This window comes from Mirounga angustirostris, unplaced genomic scaffold (genome assembly GCF_029215605.1).
Source record: "Mirounga angustirostris isolate CCGP_5_RB_7025 unplaced genomic scaffold, mMirAng1.0.hap1 SCAF_15, whole genome shotgun sequence".
Taxonomy (NCBI): domain Eukaryota; kingdom Metazoa; phylum Chordata; class Mammalia; order Carnivora; family Phocidae; genus Mirounga; species Mirounga angustirostris.
The window spans coordinates 70,324,115-70,346,497 of record NW_026991723.1 but is presented as its reverse complement, the minus strand read 5'-3'; the positions used below and the strand labels follow the sequence as shown (position 1 = coordinate 70,346,497).

Genomic DNA, 22,383 nt, shown 5'->3' with positions numbered 1-22,383 from the left:
CTTCTTTAATTTGATATAAGAGCTAAACGTAACTGAGTCAATGTATTTGCTCTGCTTAGAATCAATGGCAATAATTAGGCTTGTATGGAAAAAAAAACAGCTATAAAATTAATTATAAAATGATTCAGATTACTGATTTTTGGTATCTTTATCAACTTTTTTTTTTTTTTAATCAACTAAACTTGGCTTATATTGGAATTGGGGAAAGAGGGATAACCTTACCTGCAGAGCATTTGGGGAAAAGCTGTCTTGAAGAATGATCAGTTTTGCAGTTATCCTCAAATATGCAAATCATTCTGAGTCCAACTAAATGATGGGAATATGGAGCAAAACAAAGTGTCTGTAAGACAGCCTCGGGGACTGGAAGTGCCAGTGATTAATTGGTGATGGTAATGCTAGAAAACCAGATTATAGAAAGGCTCCTTTTTTCATTTATTTCTCCCTGCCTTCTGGTTTCTCTCTTTTTTTTTTTTAGATTTTATTTATTTGCGAGACAGAGAATGAGAGACAGAGAGCATGAGAGGGAGGAGGGTCAGAGGGAGAAGCAGACTCCCTGCTGAGCAGGGAGCCGGATGTGGGACTCGATCCCGGAACTCCAGGATCATGACCTGAGCCGAAGGCAGTCGCTTAACCAACTGAGCCACCCAGGCGCCCCTGGTTTCTTTACCTCTATTGTTTTCTCGGAGAAATAAGGGATACTAAGATAGGTGGCTTTTTTTTACTCTTGTAGAGAAAATGTGAACATGTCAGGGTCATAGGCTCTATGGAGGATCACAAGGGTAAATAATACAAGATTGCTCATGCCTAAGCTAGTTATGCTTAAGTAATGATTATGCTCGTTTCTGCAGCTTATTAAGACCACTTTTTAGGGCTATTATAGACAGGATTTGGACTTTGAATTAAGATAAATGGTGAATTTTGAGGTTCTAAATGACAAAGTCTTCTATTAATCTTTCACAGCTAAATCAGGCACTTTTTATATCAGCGCTAGGAGACAAGGCATGGAAATAATGTCTTTAAGTTTTATTTTTCTCTCACAATTCTGAGAACAGAAAATCATTAATAAAATTCCCTTACTATTCTGCTACAAAGAAATGATTTGAACCATAAAGCTATTCCCGAGTACCAATGGCTGACCCGTAATGACAGTTCATTTTCTAGATCAGCACTGTCCAACAGAAATATAAAATACATATGTACTTTAAAGTTTTCTAGGAGGCACAAGAAAAATTTAAAAATAAACAGGTGAAATTCATTTCAATGTTTTCTACTTAACACAGTGTATCCAAGATAATTGTTTCCGTTTATAATCAATACTTAAAAATAATTAATGAGGTCTCCTACATTTTTTCCCCTTTATATTAAATCTTCAAAATCCAGTATGTATTTTATAGTTACAACACATCTCAATTCAGACCGGTCATGTTTCTGTTGCTCAGTAGTCATACATGGCTGGTGGATCCCATATTCAACAGCACAGTTCTAGATGAAAATTTAAATATGTTATGAATAGGCTCACCCTGTTCATGTAACAGTCATTCTATAAGAAAGTGTATGATTTAATGCTCTTACACTGTATTTACTTTCATTAGGTGAAACTGTATGAAATTGCTGTTTTTGTATTTCAGAGTGGTTGAGTATCAGCAATTTCATATGGTTCTACCTAATATATTATAGCTGAACAAACTCCCATTCCTTGAAATCAAGAAGCAATTACTGGGGCGCCTGGGTGGCTCAGTCGTTAAGCGTCTGCCTTCGGCTCAGGTCATGATCCCAGGGTCCTGGGATCGAGCCCCACATCCGGCTCCCTGCTCCGCAGGAAGCCTGCTTCTCCCTCTCTTACTCCCCCTGCTTGTGTTCCCTCTCGTGCTCTCTCTCTCTGTCAAATAAATAAATAAAATCTTTTTAAAAAAAAAAAAAAGAAGCAATTACTGTTCAATCTTATTGTGAATCCTTTCCCCTATGATCAAACTAGGCTTTGAAAACAATCTACCATCCATTGTAACCTGACTTTATAGATGATCTAGAAGTTTGAAATAGGGAAGCGCAGGGGTGAAGTGGGCATCAGATGTCTCCTTCCTTTCCTCAGTTACTGTGCTTCCTGCATGTGTTAATTCACAGCCAAGAGACTGTATTTGGTTTATTTCCTCTTCCTATCTTGTACACTAGAGTTGCTCTGTTTGACTGGAAGAATACTTTAAGAATTTAGGTGTAAGTGATTTGGTTTGATAGCCACAGAAAAGGAAGCAAGCACTGATAACTGGTACTGATAAAAGAAGAATCTGGTTTCATTGGAGGCAGGCCGCTGTGAAAGATTTCACTATGAAGGAAGCTTGTTGTAAATAAATATAAGTAAATAACACAGAGAAATTGTGCCTTTCTGCCATTACATTGGGGGAGGGAGAGATTGTCCAACTAGGTACCTTAGAGATATAACTGTTGACAGCCTTCATGTTCACCAAATTACAATTTTGTTTCTGAAACACATGTAATTAATAGCCTAAATTATCAAAACTAATGTACTACCATTCCTATATAATCATATTAAAAAAATTAAATGTGAATAATAGAAAATACGCTAATAGAAAATTTGTTTTAAGTTATATGTGTTATTTGTAGGAGAGAAGTATGGCTACCTGTCACTTCCAAAGCCAATGGTAAGTAGAAGAGTTTTGTACATTCTGGAATGTTTTATTCAGAACCCAAATTGTAAATTTGAAACTGAAACTAATGCATCTGACTGCAGTCCAAAATAGTGTCCCACTAGGTGGCCAGCTTGGTGACATGTATGAAGATGGTTTCTGCACCTTGTCAGGCAGCTCCCTTTCAGTCTTCAGTAAACACTTTAATAATAATCATTTGTAAAAGTAAAAATAAAAATAATGAAAACACAACTGAATTTAAAAAAATAAGATAGGCTGTAAAATTCTAAATAAAATAAACCCTCAAAACCTCAAGCTATGTCTTTTTTTTTTTTTTTTTCGAGCTATGTCTTAAATGCTCTATCACCTGCTTTATAGTCTACCAGATGAAGGAGAAAGATACAGGTGATGTGACTCTCTATACAAGGAGGGGCCAGAGAGAACACAGATCATCTGTATTTTCCAGTGAACGTAAGGGGCAGCTCGTATTTATACATGTATGCGGCTTTATAGTTTCCCCACGTTCATTTTCTGTCCATTTCTTCTATAGTAAGCAGCATTAGAAAATCTCAAAAGGGCTATGTTAAATGAGTAAATATAAACTGTGAGACAGAAGAACAAGGAAAAGTTGAGGCTCTTCTGTTCTGCAGTGAAACTGGTGACAGAAGAGCTGGTCAGAAGTATCAAGTTGTGGTAATAATAAGGGAAACAAAAAATAAGGGGATACACATATACCTGGAGGGTATTGATGATGACCTGTTTCTTAAGCTAAGGGGGCTGGGTATTTTGTTTTATTATGTTATAATTTATACTTTGTGTACATCTACTCAATGTGTGTATGTGTGTGTGTGTTTAGAGTTTGAGTAAATGTTAAAACAAAAAAGGCAACCAGCGTCTCCTACCCCTTTATGTACAGTAGCCCTGGCCATTCTGGAACTCCTGCCCCAATTAGGGGAGCTTCCGCCAGACCTCACATTGGGGGGAATGGCCAACCTGGGCTGCCATCTCCTGAGAGCTTCTGCATATATTTTTCAAAGAAACATTGCCATTGGTAGTGGTTTCCATTCTTTTTTTAAGATTTTATTTGTTTATTTATTTGACATAGAGAAAGCACAAGCAGGGGGAGAGGCAGAAGGAGAGAGCAGGGAGCTGGATGCGGGGCTTGATCCCAGGACCCCGAGATCATGACCTGAGCTGAAGGCAGCTGCTTAACCGACTGAGCCACCCAGGCGCCCCTCTGTTCTTCATGTAAATAGGAATCTGTGGGCTAGCTTGCTAACCTAACTATCTATAACGTTTTAGCCTCTCCTTGGGGAACTATATTCTGAGGTCCATAGAGCTCACACAGAAACAAACTTGCTGTTTCAAAGATGGGGGCCCATCAGATATGTTGACTCAAATATGAAGTACTCTATTCTAAGTATAATCTCCTATACAGCCTGGGTGGAGTATTCGGAACTGAGATGTCAGTGACACTAGGGTGCTGAAATTTTGCCTTCAAAGGGCAAATTGGTTAAAGGAATTGAGCTCCAGAGTCATAACATTAGGAACATGTGGAAAACTACATATAGTGGCTAATTTTATGACATCATTTCATAAAAATAACTCAACAGAGGGGCCAGGAATGTTTGGAGGTATAATAACTGGACTCTGAGAAGACTGCAGAAGTCTTTAAATCCTTCTGGGACATGATCTGCTTTCCCTGGTCCCGGGTTTCTGACTACTTACCTATTCAAAGCTGAACGTACATGCTAGAAGAGCATTTGCAAATAATTGTTTCAACTTAATTTAATATAGTTTAAGTATGTTCTGAAAATGTTTAAGTTAAAATTTTATTATAGGTAATTTGTTTTCTATTACTATTGTATTTCCTCACAATTAGCTGTACTGTTTTTTAAGATGTCTTAATCTTTTTATTGTCATAGAAGAATAACGCAAACTTGAAATCGTTAAAGCCAGACAAGCCTGACTCTGAGGTAAGACCTTTTTCTTTTAACAGTCTTACTTCTAATCTTCCTTTTACATCAATAATGACAATATTGTGGTGATTAAAATGTGTATTTTATAGGAGCAAGCCAAGATAGCAAAGCTTGGACTTAAGCTGGGTTTGCTTACCTCCGATGTCAACTGTGAGATCAAGAAATGGGAGGATCAGGAAAATGAGATTGTTCGAAATGGGCGCAACATGTCCAGTATGGCCTATTCTCTGTATTTATTTACTAGGTAAATGTAGTTACACTTGATCCTTTTAAATCAGTTCAATAATATTTGGTGTAAGGAAAAACTCATGTTAAATCATTGATAGGTTAAAGTCAATTTCAAATATTTGGTAAAAAAGACTAAGTTCTTATGATAATTAAGTGAATACAACAAGAAGACGTTTAATTAGGATTTAGATTTAGAAGATAACCCCTCCAGGTTTGTGTCCTGTTCTTTTCATAATTTTTTTTTTTTAAGATTTTATTCATTTATTTGACAGAGAGAGACACAGCGAGAGAGGGAACACAAGCAGGGGGAGTGGGAGAGGGAGAAGCAGGCTTCCCGTGGAGCAGGGAGCCCGATGCGGGGCTTGATCCCAGGACCCTGGGATCATTACCTGAGCCAAAGGCAGATGCTTAATGACTGAGCCACCCAGTCGTTATAATTTTGCATCCTGATTTTTGTCATTCAATGTATCATTCTCTCTCCTAGCAAGCATCAGTAAGTTTAGAAAACATGTCTTTTAAACTCTTCATGCAAGTGACTGATAATTGATTAGATAATACAGATCAAAGAATAGAACCATAAGGACTACCACCTCAATAGGGTGCCAAGTCTCCATGAATCAGTGTTCATTATATAGCAGAGAATTTCCCTGACTTTACTATTGCATGACCTACGTTCTTTGTCTTGTCCGCATAACAAGACTCTTGATCAAATGCCTCATTGAAGTCCATGTTGATCACATTCCACAATCTTCTGTTAAAATAATCTATACATATGGTATAGTAATTCCATATTGTAAACATTTATCTGTTATCTGCTCAATAATCTGTTCTAGAATTTTCTCAAGGAATGACTTCAAACTTCTCACTAATTTTCTGAAATCTATCTTTTTTATTTTTGGAACTCTGGAAAGTATTTGATATCTCTAGTGCTATGGCTCTTCTGCTCATTTTGATTTTGAAAATATCAGCAGTGGTTCACACCTACAAGTTGTTTCAGTATTCTGGAATGTAATCTATTTCATCTGGAGTCTTTTTTTTTTTTTTTTTTTCATTTTTTAAAAAAGATTTCTTTACTTTTAGAGAGAGAGAAAGCATGCACCTGTGAGCGGGGCGGGGGGGAGTGGGCAGACTGAGAGGGAGAGAATCTCCAGCAGACTGCCCTCTGAGAGCAGAGCCTGACCTGGTGCTCGATCTCATCACGACCTGAGATGAAACCAAGAGTCAGTCACTCAACTGACTGAGCCACCCAGGCACCCCTCATCTGGAGTCTAAACTCAGTTAAAGTAGTTAGGATCTCCACAGCTATGTGGGCATTGGGGTTCAATAAATAGCACCCTTTTTCCTACCCAATATCTGAACAAAATGAAAAAATAAGCAAAAGAATAGGCAGGTAGGGGCCATAACCTTTATATTGATAAAGCTATTATTGGATAATGTAGTTTATATCCACTAACAAGTAGGTTTTTAAAAACGATCTCTAGAATTCAGAAATCTTACTCTACAGGGACAGAATGTATCTTAAAATAACTGACAGAGCAGGTATCTCCCAAAAGCAGATTTACTTCCAAGAGAAAAAGGAGAAAGGAAAGGCCTACCACATCCAATTTTATTTTTGCAAAGTCACCAAAAAGACTGAAAAGCTAAATAAATGCCCATACCTTTCAATGGGAGGGAATAAGGGGGAGAGCTGAGAGAAGTGAGGGAGGTTATGCTAGTGAAGATGCCTTTGTATGGAAGGAAGATCAGGAGTGAGGAAGGAGCATTCATTTCCCTCTTGATGAAGTCCTCTACCTTTTCAAGATAGAGAATTCTTCTGGAGGGTGCAGAAGTGATAGGAGCTGAGTGACTTGGCCTCTGTTTAGCAGCCATCTGTTAATACTTTACCATACTTTCCAGCATGGGTGACCTTTCCTCTTCGGTGGTTTCCTTCCTTTGTGCTTGGTCGTTTTTCTTTGCAAGCTTCTCCTGGGATTGAGTCTTCCTAACGCAATTTTGACCTTTTTTTCTTAGTTCCTGTCTTTTTAAAATCTGGAGTCAGATTTGCAGAAGAAAGTAAAATGGAACTCCTTCGTTCACACACACCAAATGTGCACAGATTAGCTGGAATAACAAAGATCTTGACCTTTGGTTGCAATCATGCTAGTTAACTCCTGGGATAAAAATCAGCAGATCTTTAAACAAAAATTTGTTTTTCACCAATGAAAACTGGAGGAATATCATTAGCACTAAGTAAATGTAGTTTGATATAGAAAATCTTCCTAAACAGAGGATTCCTCAGTAGAATTTTTTGTTTACATTTTTAACTGCCTCTTTTATTTCTTGTTTCTTGTTTCAGAATATTCCAGGGTGATATGGTCAGCATTTTTTGTTTCAGAGTCAGGATAGTGGATTCTGGTAAGGGATGACATGCATCCCATGGAGACTAGGAAGCATGAGGAGCTGCATTATGAGGGGTAGGAATAACTAAAGCTCTGTGGAATGGGACTTGTTATGAGACGTAGTTATTAGACAGGAATGCTCAGTTCAGGGAAGAAAATGGCTTTTCTGTAATGGGTAACACGTTGTGCCATTTTGACACATCTTGGTATATCTGTGGTAAAATCTCAAGCTGGCTTTGTTTTCTACCCACACTGTCAGCATATGTTTTTCCCCAACATTTTTTTCTGTTTTCCCTTAATACCTGTGGTTTACCAGCCTCATCTAGTTGCTTGTTTCTTTTTTTAAAATATTTTTTAAGGATTTATTTTTTTGAGAGAGAGAGAATGTGTGTGCATAGGGGGAAGGGCAGAAGGAGAGAATCTCAAGCAGATTCCCCACCCAGTGGGGGAGCCCAATGTGGGGCTCAATCCCATGACCCATGAGATCATGACCTGAGCCAAAACCAAGAGTCGGACGTTTAACTGACTGGGCCACCCAGGCACCCCTTGTTTCTGAGACCCATCTGTTAGCCTTCACGGTATCCAGTTTTACAGTTTTCCCGGGCAATTTTATAGCTTTTCCTCAGGCTGCTGTTTAAGGTTGTCTTAACAATTTATACAGTTTCTTAGTAATTTATAGGTGATAATTCATATTTCTTGATAATTTTAAAGATTTTATTTTTAAGTACTCTCTACACCCAATAAGGGGCTCAAACTTATAACTCCAAGATCAGGAGTTAGATGCTCTACCAACTGAGCCAGCCAGGCATCCCTATTTCTTGATAATTTATATATTTAAGATTTACTAGTGCATTTTTCCTTAAAAAAATTTCAAACTTACCAGAGCCTTATAGGTCTTTAAGTGGTTTCTGTTTCATAATTTCATTTGATGATCACAGCGGTTTATCAGAGAACAGGAATAATTTGTTCACATGTCACAGATGTTGAGGGCAGAATTGGTTATTAGATTTCTTCTGATTCATGCCTAGTCTACTGCTCTTCTTAATGCATTCTGTTCTCTTTGCTGTGGTTTGCTTTTTGTTTGTAGAGGTCTTGGTTCTTCTTGGTAGTTTTCAATCTGATGTTCCCTAGTCTGCTGGTGAGAGTGGTAGCACAAATATTGTGACTATTTTATATACCCAGCGCTGAAACTTAAATGACATGCCTTGTCAAAGTTTTAGAATTAAAAATGAGAATTTTTTGAGTTTTGGTCTGATCCTCTTAACATTATGTAACAAAGGCCTTTGGTTAAGGCATATTGTCAGATCTCATGTATTTAATTTATGAAGCAAAATGAAAAAGGTTAAAAAGGAAAAATAAAACTTAAATATTGTCGGTTTTAAATTTCTTTACGTTATAAAATTAACATATATAATGTTCACTGAAAAATTTTAAAGTGCCCTAAGAAGTAATAGTTAAATATTAAAGTTATTCAAGAATAAAGTCACAATATTATTATTCTATTCAATATTACTCTTCAAAATTTGGGATCTATTAATATACAAAATGCTCTAGAAGTTTTATGTTACGAAACCAATTTTCAGACAATAACTTTTTCTTAGATCTCCTTGATAATTCATTTTATTTCAGAGGAGAGGGGCCACTGAAAACTTCCCAGGATTTAATTCATCAACTAGAGGTATGTTTTATTTCCATTTTATGCTACTAATTTAATTCTGGGCTAAAAGTGGGTAATAACAGATTTTCGAAATGATTTACCATATCATGTTTGTATGCTTACCTATGCACACACATGTATAGAGAAAAGTGGAAAAGCAGATGGCTTGCAGTAGCATTTTGTGGAACTTTTTTTTTTGGATATCTTATGTAAAATTCAAATACTATAAGGATAAAGCAGAGTAGGCTTTGTTGACAGTCAATATGTGCAATAAGTTACAGGTTTCCCAAGTAGGTGGAAGTATCCTGTCAGCAGGCGCATATCCTGGATACCTTCCTGAGTGCTAGGAAGGCTTTTTGGCCTCTTCATTATTGGATTGGATGAATGATACTGAGTAAATGAGGACAACGCATGAGAAAAAGCATCTGTCATGGGCTTGAGACAGAGGGTAATTGGTATAGTTTCCTTCTTTCCTTCCATGTTCCTGCTGATTTAAGGCATTCAAGGAGGGACAGACATGCTCACCCCCACCCCTGTGCCCCAGTGTGTCTAATGGAACTCCACACAGGCCCATCTTGAATTCTTCTCCCTCAGTTAGAGGCCTTAGATTGGCAAGTGGGTTGCAAGAATACTTGCCCTAACTCTCACGGTAGTTTGTTTGCTTTTCTAGAACCAAGGGCATTCGTACATTTGAAATATGTAATTTCTATCACTTTCTTACCTTTAGTAGTTTCCTTTGGCATTCCCATGTGCTGCCACCTGAGCCTCTTCAGGAAAGGGATTTTAGCTTGGGAGGATGATTATCATCAGAGTCAGAAGATTCCTAGAAAATACTTCTTTTGTATTTTTTTATAAAGTCGACTGTAGATAAGCGATTTCCCTTAAAACAGTTGGAATAAATTCTGGATTCACTCTGTTCCATTTGGCTCATGTCCATTTGAAATCATACCACACCACAGGGGGTATTTCACTGCAAAAGATCCACTAGTCACCTTCCTCCTGTGTGAGCTTATTCATTAAACCGGTGTCTACTGAATTGTCTACCGATGGACATGAAGCGCTCATCAAGTATTTATTGAGCTTCTACTGTGTGTCAGATCCTGGGGGGAAGACCTCTGTGGAGAAAAGAGAACAGAACAAAGCCAATGCTGGCCTGGAGCTTACATTCTAGTGGGAGGAGGTAGGCAGGCAGGAGAAGGTTAAGTATGCGGTGCCTATATATAAGCATTTAGAGATAAACTCATGAAAGATAGAGAAAGGTGATAGAAGGCTGGAAAGAAAAGACCTCTCTAAGGGGGTAACATTTGAGTAGAGATATTAATGAATGAGAGAGTGATCTGGATGGATATCTGGGGGTAGAGTATTTTAGGCAAACAGAGCAAGTGCAAAGGCCCGAGATGTTGGGGTAGGCTGGAGGGGTCTGAAGAAAAATAAAGAGGCAAATGTGGATGGAATGGAGTGAACCAGAAGGAAAGTGGTAAGGCATGACATCTCCATAGCCCTGGGAAGAACTTTGACTTTTTTTTCAGGTATGAGGGAAAACCCATTGAGGGTTTGGAGGAGCAGTGGCAGGATCGAACTTAGGTTTTAAAAGATTTTTGGCTTGATCACCAGGGTAAATTGTAGTGCCATTTACTGAGCTAGGGAACACTGAGGGAGAAAACCAGATTTAGAGGGTGGAAATCAAGCATTTTGTTTTGCTCAAGTAGTATGTAAAAGACTGGTGTCATGATCGTTCAAGAATGGAGAGAGAGACTGGGGAGTCATCAGCTTTCAGGTGGTTGTAAAACCATGATAGTCCAGGAGATAGACATGGATCTTGCCCCCATGGGGTTTGCAGGCCAGAAGGGAAGAGATGTAAACAGAAAGTGGTAATGTAGGATGATGAGGAATGTATGGGTAAATGAGTCATTCTGTTTGGTTAGAATCTATGTGTAAAACTCATTGGTCTCCCTTTTAAAGGATAAGGAAGAGAGCAAAGGATTATTTGACCTTGAGATCAGTTCATCCAATGATAGCAAGGTGTTGCATAGAGTGTTAAGGTTAACGCTGCATTGCCTCCTTCTTCGTGTTCTTTATCTAATTCATTACCAAGCACTTTAGTTTTCTTCACAAACCACCCTCATATTGCCATTCTCTTCTTTTTTATGGCTGCCATCTAAAGCTGACTCCTACCCTTTATTCCCCTGGTGTCTCTTACTCTGAAACATTCTGTTACTATTTTAAAATAAGCATCCGAAATATTCCTATCTTATCTGTCCAGCCTTATTTTTCCACTGTTCTTTGGCATCATCCTGTTCTCTTCACTAAATTGTAAAATGCATGGTGAATACTCAAGAACCAATCTAAATTGGTCCTCTCAAATGGCTGGTTAAGGAATGTGTATGGGTGACAAATTTTAGTGGAAGTAGGAAAGTCCTAACCCTTTTGACCTCATGTTCCACAATTCATCACCCTTTATAGTTGGGGTATTATAAGATGAGCTCCAGATCCTTCCAGAAGCCCAGACATAATTTGTATGGTTAATTTGTATGGCTAAGTATCATAGGTCTTTATGACCCTCCAGAGTAATTGGAGGTGTCCAGGTGTAGAGGAGCCTCTCCAGGGATTGATTCTGCATCAAGCCTGAGAAATCTCCTTCTGAATACAGCTAAACATTTGTGTTTCCTGGGTAGGAGAAAAGCTTCAGGAGTTCCACGACAGACCTTTTATGTTTAGGTTTACTTTTAAAATTCAATATGACAATTAGCCATGAGTATATTTCTTATGAACTATCTGTAAGATATACATCTAAGTAGTGATACTTTTCTTTTCCACTAGGTTTTTGCTGAAGAGGGCTTAAAGCTTACTTCAAGTGTACAAGTTTTCTCAAAACAGGTAATGCAAGTCTGCCTGCTTGGTCTTGATGGTGATGTCACGAATACCCACTTGGGGGGTATATTATTAAGGTGTAAGGGTATTTAAGGTTTAAAAGATGGTGTTTGTTGGAGTTGTTATAACTTCCTAAATTATATTTCAGCTGAAAGATGATGACAAGCTTATGCTTCTCCTGGAAATAAACAAGCTGATTCCTTTATGCCACCAGCTCCAAACAGTAACTAAGACACCTTTGCAAAATCAAGTGTTTCTAAAGGTAAAAGGAGTTGTTATAACTTCCTAAATTATATTTCAGCTGAAAGATGATGACAAGCTTATGCTTCTCCTGGAAATAAACAAGCTGATTCCTTTATGCCACCAGCCCCAAACAGTAACTAAGACACCTTTGCAAAATCAAGTGTTTCTAAAGGTAAAAAGGTAAAAAAAGCGTTACTCGGGAGACACTTGAGAAACTTTCACATTTATCAGGTGTACTTCTAGCCCATTTTTCCTCAGAGTGCTCTTACCCACAGACAGGCAATTTGCTTCCATTTTTCATGCCTTGATTGCAAGAATCATTTATCATCTGTAGTTGTAACTGACCCCAGGGAGCAGTAGGTTCACCAGATAAATCAACTTTCTTTTCTTTTTTTTTTTTTTTAAAGATTTTATTTATTTATTTGACAGAGAGAGAGACAGCGAGAGCAGGAACACAAGCAGGGGGAGTGGGAGAGGGAGAAGCAGGCTTCCCGCAGAGCAGGAAGCCCGATGCAGGGCTCGATCCCAGGACCCTGGGATCATGACCTGAGCCGAAGGCAGACGCTTAACAACTGAGCCACCCAGGTGCCCCCCCCCCTTTTTTTTTTTGCCGAAGGCAGACTCTTAACGACTGAACCACCCAGGCATTCCATAAATCAGCTTTTTGGACATGATTAATTCCACCACGCTGAGCAGCTACCCTTAAATCCTGAGGTTGTCACATGTCTAACTAGGGCACAAATCCCTCAGAGTAGGGGCTCCCGTTGTTTGTCTTAGGGAATTTAGCTTATGCCTGCAAAGCAGAGTGCCAGAAGTTGCAAAGTAGGGGGTTCACTGCTGCACTTTGGAGTGTTTTAAGAAGTGCCTAAACAGCTCAAAATAGAACAGGTTGATTTTCCATCCATTCTTCCTGGGGTTCCGTGAAGTGGGCAGGAGACCTGGGCAGCAGGCCCTGCACTTGTGTTCTGGGGCCTCAAGTCTGCTCATGTGCCCTAATCCATATGCCTTTTGAGATCCTTTAAATTTCTACAATGAAGAAATTTTATCAGGTTAAAATGTAATTAATAATATAGTCTTTTGAAGTACCCTTTGTAGAATTTTATTTGCTTGCTTTCTGTCATTATAGGTTGATAAGTGTATTACAAAGACAAGATCCATGATGGCTATTTTGGTCCAACTTCTCTCACTTTGTTATAAACTGCTAAAGAAGGTAAGATGGGTTTTCTGTCTGAAAATCACATTTTAAAAACTAGTTTCCAGAAAAATGCAAAAGAAATAGTTACTATTTAATTTTGCAATTTTTATTTTGAAAGTAAAGTAGAAACTAATTGTCTTAACTCTTTCCAGCTTCAGATGGAAAATAACAGATGGGTCTCAGTTACAAATAAAGACTCCGTGGATGGTAAAACTTGAGAAGCTTTTGGGGTCAGATCTCTCGAACAGCATGCGGCAAAGCTGATATTTTTAGAAAGCAAATGATCCTTTATATTTTCAGAAATTCAACAGTTTTATAAAAAAAACAATTATGAAATCTTGCTTTATTTTCTGATCATGAAACTGATTGTGATGCTTTTTAACAGCTAATAAATGCCACGGTAGTTGCTACATTCCTAATTGCAGTGTGAATTTACAATGGGACATTGCCATTGATAATGTTGTTGAAAGTCAAACCAAATATCCCAACTGTCTTAATGACAGTTTAATCCAAAGAAGCTATTTTGAATATGTGCTCACCTTTGGCATAAAATACCTTAAATTCCTCTTTTCTGTTTTTATTTAAGCTTATCATCTAGAACACTAATTTTCAGCAGGAAATACATAGTTGTCTGGGTGAACACAGGGGTTTCCTTAAATCTGTGGACTTTTCTTCAGTCCCTCTGTCCACAATTGTGACTGGCCTCTTCGCTGTCCTGTCACAGATCACCCATGTTAGGAGCACACGTTTGTTCTCTAACAAGCATCCCAGAGCATAGGCTCTCTGCTGTGCTGCACATCTCCCCGCGCCACCCCCTCCCCATTCCCAAAGGCAGGGTCATGGAGCTCACTCCACAGAATCCTCCAGGAACTCGCTAGGAGATGGCTTACACTTCTCCTACCATAGCTGGCTGGTCTGTCTGCCTTAAATATTAGCTGGAACCCTAAGCCTGTCTTACCTGTGTAAAAAAATAGTCTCTGAACCACCCTTTATACTGACTGATGGAATGGAAGATACGAGACAGAGAACAATGGAACGAAGATGTTTAAAATAAATTCTGAATAATTGTGCATCTTGTATATGTGCCTTTGGAATGTTCGTTATAAAACATTTTAATTTTAGGGCTTAAAGCTTTTCTTCTTTTTGTTTGGGCTGGGGCTTTGATTGAAGGATCTGGTTTATATGTTCAGTCCTTAGAACTCTTGCTAGTGCTTGTATCCCAATACTGTGAAATTCATTTTGAAATCTGATAGAAAATGTCACTTGCCAAATGGCAGTAGTTATATAAGCTTTTTGATGATTGGTATCTGGGTCAGCTATCACAATCAATATTCACAAGATCCTGAAGAACCACAGTACTACCAATTACCTAGTCAGTATTTTATTGAAGGAAACTTGAACTTACCATAAGCCTTCAGGAGAAAATGGGATACACTTGGCTTAATGACCTTTATATTTCTTCTATAAAAATTATCAAGCATGATTTTTATTCCTTGAAACCAAAATATTCCTTAAAATTACATTAGAAATAATGGGAGAACAATGTGAGGTAATGTGACATGTAAAATATGTATTTCTTTTACTATCTTTAGTATCTTTGTTTTCTGATGTCTTCAGGAATCATTATGCTACACAAAATGGGGATCTGCTGGTTTGTGCTTACAATTCCAGTTCATAGCACCGTCATTGTAGGTGTTTGTAGAGTTATTACCTATGTCATGTCTGGTGAGTATATTTAAGGGACTGTCATGCTGGCACTCAAGTTACAAGAAGTTTTTCTTGTCAATCAAAAATAACTTTTAGATTTTATTTACAAAATAGTTTTACATACCTGAAATGAGAAAATTCTCTTATTTAGGTGTAATTGGGGGTGGGGAAGGGATGACTTATGACTTCAACAGCATAAGAGGATAGAGAACCAAAGGCATTTAAAAGTAAAGTGATTTCTTCTGTATTAAATTACATCTTGTTTTGTTTACAGAGATATTTATTTATTTATTTATTTATTAAAGATTTTATTTATTTGACTTGAGAGAGAGAGAGCACAAGTAGGCAGAATGGCAGGCAGAGAGAGAGGGAGAAGCAGACTTCCCCGCTGAGCAGGGAGCCCGATGTGGAACTCGATCCCAGCACCCTGGGATCATGACCTGAGCCAAAGGCAGACACTTAACGACTGAGCCACCCAGGCGCCCCTACAGAGATATTTAAATGTACACGTGCTGCAGCCTTAAAAAAATGACAATTTAAAAAGTCCTTTTATTTGAAATTCATTGTAAATGAGTAGACAATCTTAAATCATAAATCAGTTCCCTTTTCAGTTTAGATGATGATCAAGTTTTTGTTCCATTCAGAGGTATCTGTGTCTTTGGATTATGGCAACTTCTCAGTAACTTCTTGGCTGGCTACCCCATAGCTAGAGTGTGAGACTGAGCGACTACACTGTACGTATTGTAATAAGCAGCTTTACGCTGCATTAGAATACTTCCATGTTGGGAAAGCCCTTTGTAGTTTTCAAAGCCTTTTCCTGTATCCCTCATTTAAGAAGCCACAGTGTTACACTGGACTTTGTTTCAGAGAGGAAGGCCATCTGAGCCACATAAGGAGTGGCCAAGTATACTCTGCCTCTCCCCTGACCTAAGGGGAGAAGAGTTGGGGCTGAAGAGGCGACACCAGCCTTTTTGATAATGTCACTTGGAAGCAGATTGGGTAAAAAAGGCCTGTTTTTTTTTAACTTCAAACTGAGGGAAAATTGAGGCAAAAACAATAACCATGCCATAACATTCAAACCGAAGCATGTCAAAATGTAGTATTTACCAGTGGGTTACAAGATCATGGGTAAATTATTTTTACTTTGCTACTTAAAACTTATCTGTCTTGTCCAGATTTTCCTCAAAGTGCTTTGTTTTTAATCAGAAAAACATCCTTTGTTTGCCAGTTGTTAAGAAAGGTAAAAGAACAGAGTGGGTACATGGGCAGGGCAGATCTGGGAGGCTGAGGACAAAATAGGAACCAAGGCTTGTTATGCAAGATGAAGAGGGGAAACTAGGTTAAGTGTGAAGATCAGGCCTCTCTGCGGATGGCTGGGTGTGAAGCATGCGTCACACACGCTGGTTCTTCTTTAGCGCACGCGTCGCGTCGGCTGGGGAGGGGTAAGCACGCCGTGGTATTCGTTACCCATCTCAGTCCTCATGACGTAGCTGTTGTGGCATTCATGCGCTTCACCACGACTTCTTCATACTGTTTCTGTGTCAGTAAGCCTTCTGTTATGCTTTTACTTTCTTCAAATTTGGGCAACACAACTGCAATGTAGCCTTCAGTGGATGGCTAGGAAGGAAAGAGAATATTTAGTACTGTCAAATGTGTAAAATCAGATAAAAAGTATGTGGATTGGATCATACTTTTTTCTGCCTCCTTTACCTTCTCTTGAAGAATAGATGGCTTATGGAGAATGTTTTCATTCACTTCCATCAACCGTCCTCTAACACAGCTGTTTTAAAAAAAAAGAAGTTGTTTTGAAGAAAAATACTATCTCCTTTGTTTCTCCTAAATTGTGGTTAAAAAGTATCTCACCTAGATACAGTATATTCTTCTCCATCTGAGCAGTAAATCTTACACAGAGGTGCAAGCTCTGTTAGAAACTGTGCCCCCTGATAATAAAAGGGAAGAAGTAATTAAGTGATGTATATGTTCACTTTCCTTTGAGAGGCACTCCTCATTGTGATAAGAGAATATATTCCTGGAACTAGTATTTTAGATAAAAATGACTTAAGTACTGAAAAACCATTTATTCAAACACTTATGTAAGCGCCTACTATGGGCCAGGTACCATCAGAGGCTCTAGGAGAAAGAGCAGACTAAGATACGTAACAGGTAGTTTAATTAAAGATGAAGAATATATTTTATCAACTTTAATGAGAAAGCTACATATGGCCAGACATGAAGATTTCTAAAGTGTAGGAAAATCCATCAATAAGCAATAATACAAAATTCAACATGACAGAGTATGACAGCAATATTATACAGTTACTTTCATTAAGATTCCTAACTTATTTTTATATTAGAACTTACTAGATAAAGGAACTTCTTTATTAGGGTCAGTCACTAACACTTTTTGAAGCAGTGATATTTTTCTAATTAAAAAGAATGCACTTTGAGGAAAATTGGGAAAATACAGAAAAGTTTTAAATAGCAAACAAGAATAGTTTACCCATTATTCTTATAATCCAGAAGCAAATACTATATTTTAACATTCATCTGTTTGAATGCTATGACATGGTTGTTTCACGTACTCCACATCGATGTATCTGGTGAGGTTCTGACAAATATCTACAAGGAAGCTCATGGGAAACTGATGCACGCCTGTCTATGTTGCTCATTTTCCCAGAGACTTTTCCTATAGTTAACATGGGTATTTGAGGTCAAGATGCTATTCTCTATGACTCTTTACCACTCAAAACATTATTTTTTCTCTTTTTTTAAAAAGATTTATCCATTTGAGAGAGAGAAAGAACTTGTGAGTGGGGTGGGGTGGGGAGACTAGCAGAGTGGGAGGAGGGAGAGGGAAAAGCAGACTTCAAGCTCTGCGCAAAACCAGACATGGGGCCTGATCCCAGGACCCCGAAATTATGACCTGAGCTGAAACCAAGAGTCAGATGCCACCTGACCACCCAGGTGCCCCCCACTCAAAACACTAGACAGCTTACAGATGCTACCACATTGGCTTCAATCGTCTGCATATGGGTACTTTATTTCAAAATACTTCTGAGTGTGACTCCTCACTTTTGGGAGGAGGGGCTGGGGATTTGTCCCAAAGGGTGTGTCTATCACTGGGTTTATGTTAAAAGAGCATAAGTGTTTTGACCCTTTTTTATCACCTCCCTTGGGAGAATAAATGATTGGCAATGCTGAGAATCAAAACTTATCTGTAGTGGGGTTCCATATGCAGGTTCTCCTCTGTTCTTCAATAGTAACAATAGTGTTACTATTTTGGACAAAGATTTATCACAGGAACTTCACAAAACACTGTTATACTTGTAATTTGTAGACTTTATCTTTTTTTTCTTTTAAGAAGCTGGAGGTGGGGGGACTGGAGGGGAGGGGCAGAGAGAGATGATCTCAAGCAGGCTCCATGCTCAGCTCTAGCCCAACGCAGGGCTCGATCCCACAACACTGAGATTATGACCCAAGCCAAAATCAAGAGTTGGATGCTCAACCGACTGAGGCACCCAGGTGTCCCTATAGACTTTACCTTTTTAAATTTTTTTTTAAATTTTATTGTGTTACGTTAGTCACCATACAATACATCACTGGTTTTTGATGTGGTGATCCACGATCCATTGTTTTCGTATAACACCCAGTGCTCCATGCAGTACGTGCCCTCCTTAATACCCATCACCGGAAGACTTTACCTTTTAAGAAAGGTTCATGCTTTTCTAAGTCCATGTGTTTCCTGAGCAAGGAAAAATTTCAAACCTACAAAGGGGAGTATAAACAAGGGTCTCCTACAACAGTGAGGGTAATTAGCAGAAACTCTTAGTATCAAGTCAGAAAATGAAGGACCTGAATCATCCACTGAAACCTTCTTATCCAAGTGCATATGTCGGGATACTTCAGTGTTACTGAATTGTCCTTGGTGTGATACTCTAATAAAATGTGTCATCCTGCCTGAAGTTGTAGAGGGTAGAGATAATATCCTGTACAACCCAGCATTGTGTGGAGGTACAGGGGGTGGCTAGATATGTATTAAATTGGCAATGATTAAAGAATGGAAAATGGTAAGGAGCAAATACTGTATTTTTTTCAGACTGATTTTTTTTTCACTACCTGAGGATGTATTTTTTTTTTTTAATTTACATCTGAAAGTACATGGTAAAGAAGAGTTGGTCACTTAAATTTTATAGAACTCAGGATACTGGCTTAATAAAACTAGAAGAGACAAAATATCTTGTTATATTGGTATAAAAGTTATCCTTTCAAAGGCCTGCCTTCCCCATTCTCCACCCTGGGAATGATAGGAATGGTGGTACAGAACTAAAAATATGACAAATCCTATACCTCCTGAAATAATCTTATTTTTTGGTCTAAGAATTTCTTTGAGGTTAAAGTATTCTTTTTTGTTGTTGTTGTTAAAGATTTATTTATTGAAAGAGAATGCGAGCAGGGGGGAGAGGGAGAAGCAGGTTCCCTGCTGAGCTGGGAACCCAACATGGGGCTCGATCCCAGGACCCCAGGATCATGACGTGAACCCAAGGCAGACGCTTAACCGACTGAGCCACCCAGGTGCCCCTAGGGTTAAAGTAGTCTTAACATCAGCACATCACGGGTGCCTGGGTAACACAATCAGTTAAGTGTCCGACTCTTGGTTTCTGCTCAGGGTAATGATATCAAGCCCTGTCACGCTCTGCGCTCAGCACATAGTCTGCCTGAGATTTTCTCTCTCTCCCTCTGCCCCTCCTGCTTGTGCTTTCTCTCTAAAATAAATAAATAAATAAATAAATAATTAAATATTTTTTTTAAAAAATAGGCATATCAGGGTGCCTGGGTGGCTCAGTTGGTTAAGCGACTGCCTTCGGCTCAGGTCATGATCCTGGAGTCCTGGGATCGAGTCCCACATCGGGCTCCCTGCTTAGCGGGCGGTCTGTTTCTCCCTCTGACCCTCTTCCCTCTCATGCTCTCTGTCTCTCATTCTCTCTCTCAAATAAATAAATAAAATCCTTAAAAAAAATAAAAATAAAAAAATAAAAAATAGGCATATCAGACTGTCAGGGGAGTATGCTGAGCATATATCACTGGATTCTAAGACTGACTAGATTTATCATTACTAAGACATTGAAGATTTAAGTAGAGAATGACAGGAACATACCCGCTTAAATTTCCCAGAGACCTTGTTCTGAAGTCTGCTACAGTTGGTACTGATTTGATAGGAGATGTTTTTAATTGTTTTTCCATTTTGAAGAACTGGATGAGATTCTGCCAATGTGATGACACATATTCTATAAGGAGCAAAAATCTGATGCTGTGTTATTGGTTGGTATAATTCTTCCTCATACCACACAGTACTCCTACTGACACAAAAATATATGAACTGACATTTGTTGAGTCAAACTATCATTTCCCCACATTTTCCTCTGGCTACTGCTGGAGCTTAACTGTAGAAGGGAATGCAATAATAGAAGAGGAGAAAATGAAACTGAATATCCTTCTCAGAAAAAGGAAGAGTACTAGAAGTCTTTAGGTAGAACTGAGGTAGAAGAGAGAAAAGTAAGGCATCCCTGTATGTGTAGGATACTACCTGTGCATCTACCCTAGTCCTTTCTGTGAGCCCCGGCAATTCACTGTTAGGCACAGGCTGGTTATTTCACACAGTGGCTGGCTGAGGGTGTGGTCCTCCATCTGGATGTTTGGGTAATCAAGTTTATTTGGAGTATGCACTGAAAGGCTCATTCTTGTCAGCCAGACTCCTCTAATAAATGCCATTTCAACACAGTGGAAGATAATCATTTAATGAATATTTGTTTATTCCAAGACCATACCAGGCTACAATACCAGAAACTTTTTTTTAATAATGTAAAATTCCCAATTTGCTTACCGGTTGGAGTGCTGTAGTATACAGTGGTCCTCACAGGGTTTGCCTTTGACATCTAGAAGGATGAATGAGTCTGTTGGTTGTTGGGTCAGTATTTACTGCCACTGTGTGGTATTTTTCTTTGGTTTGTAGAGATAATTATGAAGACTGAATACACACTAATCACTGGTATCCCTTCATTACTTAAAAAGATACACATAAAGGCTTCCTGTAAAGTATTTAAAGAGATCTGGCCCAGATGGAATCATTCATTCAGTATTAAGTGATTATTAACTCTTTGCTCCATCTTGCTTTATCCTCACTTTAAAATGAGTACATTCATTATTTCTATTAGAAAAATTGCCATTAGCAATGCATTCTTTGTATTATATAGTACCATATGTTTTATCGGTCAATTTTAGAGTGACCAACTCTTCTGGTTTACCCAGGACTGTCTAGATGTTAGCTCTGAAAGTCTCATGGGAAACCCCTCAGTTTTGGATAAACCGGGTCACCCTAAATTTGGCTAAAAAATTGTATGCCATAATATTTAAAAAAATAAGTACACCTATTATCCCTGAATGAAAGGGAGCAAGTAGGGGTTAGAGAAGGGTCCTCAACGATGCTCCCACCACTGATTTTTACTGGGTACACAAAGCAGGACAACACGATATCTACTTCAAGTGACAAGTATATGACACCAGCAACTTTCAGTAAAACTGTTAGATTTTGCTTTCTGAATGCCTCCATTCTAACCCAGTTCTCCTCTCCGTCCCTGCCTCTACCGTAGTTTCGACCTGATCATTTAAATCTTTGTACGTATCGCCACTGCTGTAGGACTGAGCCAGTCAAATCCTTGCAGGCATTCAGGGCGATTGCAATCCACCTTCCCTAGGGGTGGTGCCTCACCTTAGACTATCTTCCCGCAAGCGACCCACCCTTCAACTCGCACCGCGACGCCAGCCCCTAAGTGCGCCCGCATGTACTGCAGCCCTCCACGGCTTTGCGACTGCCATTCCTTCCGCCTAGAAAGGAACGGAGATCCAGTTCCTTCTACTATGGGGAGGAAGCGACGGGGAAAACGCGCGTGTCTCATGACCTGTCACCACCGTCCCTACAGCATCAGGCAAATGCGGCCGAACAGAAGCCGACACCATTCTCCACTTACCGGCTTTGTACCAGCGAGTGAAGTAACGATCCACGAGCGACGGAACAGTCGATTCGGCGGCCGCGGGCTCTGTGGCCATGGCGACCAGGGGCGCCACCACCCCCGCCCTATGAGACCCGAGCACTTCCTCCGAGCAGGCCCTGGAGGAGGGCGTACTTCCGGCGCGCGGCCTGCGGCCCGCGGCGTGCGCACGCGCGTTGCTCCCTGGCCCAGCCAACTCCGCCACCGGAGTTTCTTAGCACTGTTTTGTTGGAGTCCGACGTCAAAGCGGGGATCGAATACCATAGCCTGGGCGGGAGGGTGGGGGGACAGGGACGGAGGGGCAGCGCCGCTCCCCACCTCTAGCTAGCCGGGGCTTTGGAGAAGGCCGGCCACGCCCCCGCCGCCTCGTGACGTCACTCCCTCGCCGCTGGGCGCGTGTCCCGCCTGCTTCGCTCGCTCTTCGCTGTCTCACGGGT

The 22,383-nt window shown here is 39.5% G+C and overlaps 2 protein-coding genes across 7 annotated transcripts in view; one reads left to right on the top strand and one right to left on the bottom strand.

Moving 5' to 3' along the window:
* The window catches only part of CTNNAL1 (catenin alpha like 1), a 66,575-nt gene extending 52,970 nt beyond the window's left edge, over nucleotides 1–13,605 (top strand). For both annotated transcript variants that reach the window (XM_064579413.1, XM_045882864.3), the window contains 8 exons: nucleotides 2,620–2,657; nucleotides 4,568–4,618; nucleotides 4,711–4,865; nucleotides 8,857–8,905; nucleotides 11,705–11,761; nucleotides 11,904–12,017; nucleotides 13,125–13,208; nucleotides 13,346–13,605. In XM_064579413.1, coding sequence (XP_064435483.1) covers nucleotides 2,620–2,657; nucleotides 4,568–4,618; nucleotides 4,711–4,865; nucleotides 8,857–8,905; nucleotides 11,705–11,761; nucleotides 11,904–12,017; nucleotides 13,125–13,208; nucleotides 13,346–13,411 — 614 coding nt within the window. In that variant the 3' untranslated portion in view covers nucleotides 13,412–13,605. The remainder of the gene's footprint in view (nucleotides 1–2,619; nucleotides 2,658–4,567; nucleotides 4,619–4,710; nucleotides 4,866–8,856; nucleotides 8,906–11,704; nucleotides 11,762–11,903; nucleotides 12,018–13,124; nucleotides 13,209–13,345) is intronic.
* Nucleotides 13,606–15,429: 1,824 nt separating this feature from the next.
* ABITRAM (actin binding transcription modulator) lies at nucleotides 15,430–22,208 on the bottom strand. 5 transcript variants are annotated; one of them, XM_064579414.1, is made up of 6 exons: nucleotides 21,926–22,198; nucleotides 20,782–20,851; nucleotides 20,056–20,185; nucleotides 16,764–16,840; nucleotides 16,611–16,680; nucleotides 15,430–16,517 (listed from the first exon to the last, which is right to left on the bottom strand). In XM_064579414.1, the coding sequence occupies exons 1-6, from the start codon at nucleotides 22,002–22,004 to the stop codon at nucleotides 16,380–16,382; spliced, it is 564 nt and encodes a 187-aa protein (XP_064435484.1). In that variant the 5' UTR covers nucleotides 22,005–22,198; the 3' UTR covers nucleotides 15,430–16,379. The 5 variants fall into 5 exon arrangements, with proteins under 5 accessions (XP_064435484.1, XP_045738823.1, XP_064435486.1 ...); XM_045882867.3 differs by having other exon boundaries at nucleotides 20,782–20,833; nucleotides 21,926–22,187; XM_064579416.1 differs by lacking the exon at nucleotides 16,764–16,840 and having other exon boundaries at nucleotides 20,056–20,202; nucleotides 21,926–22,208.
* Nucleotides 22,209–22,383: the final 175 nt, after the last annotated feature.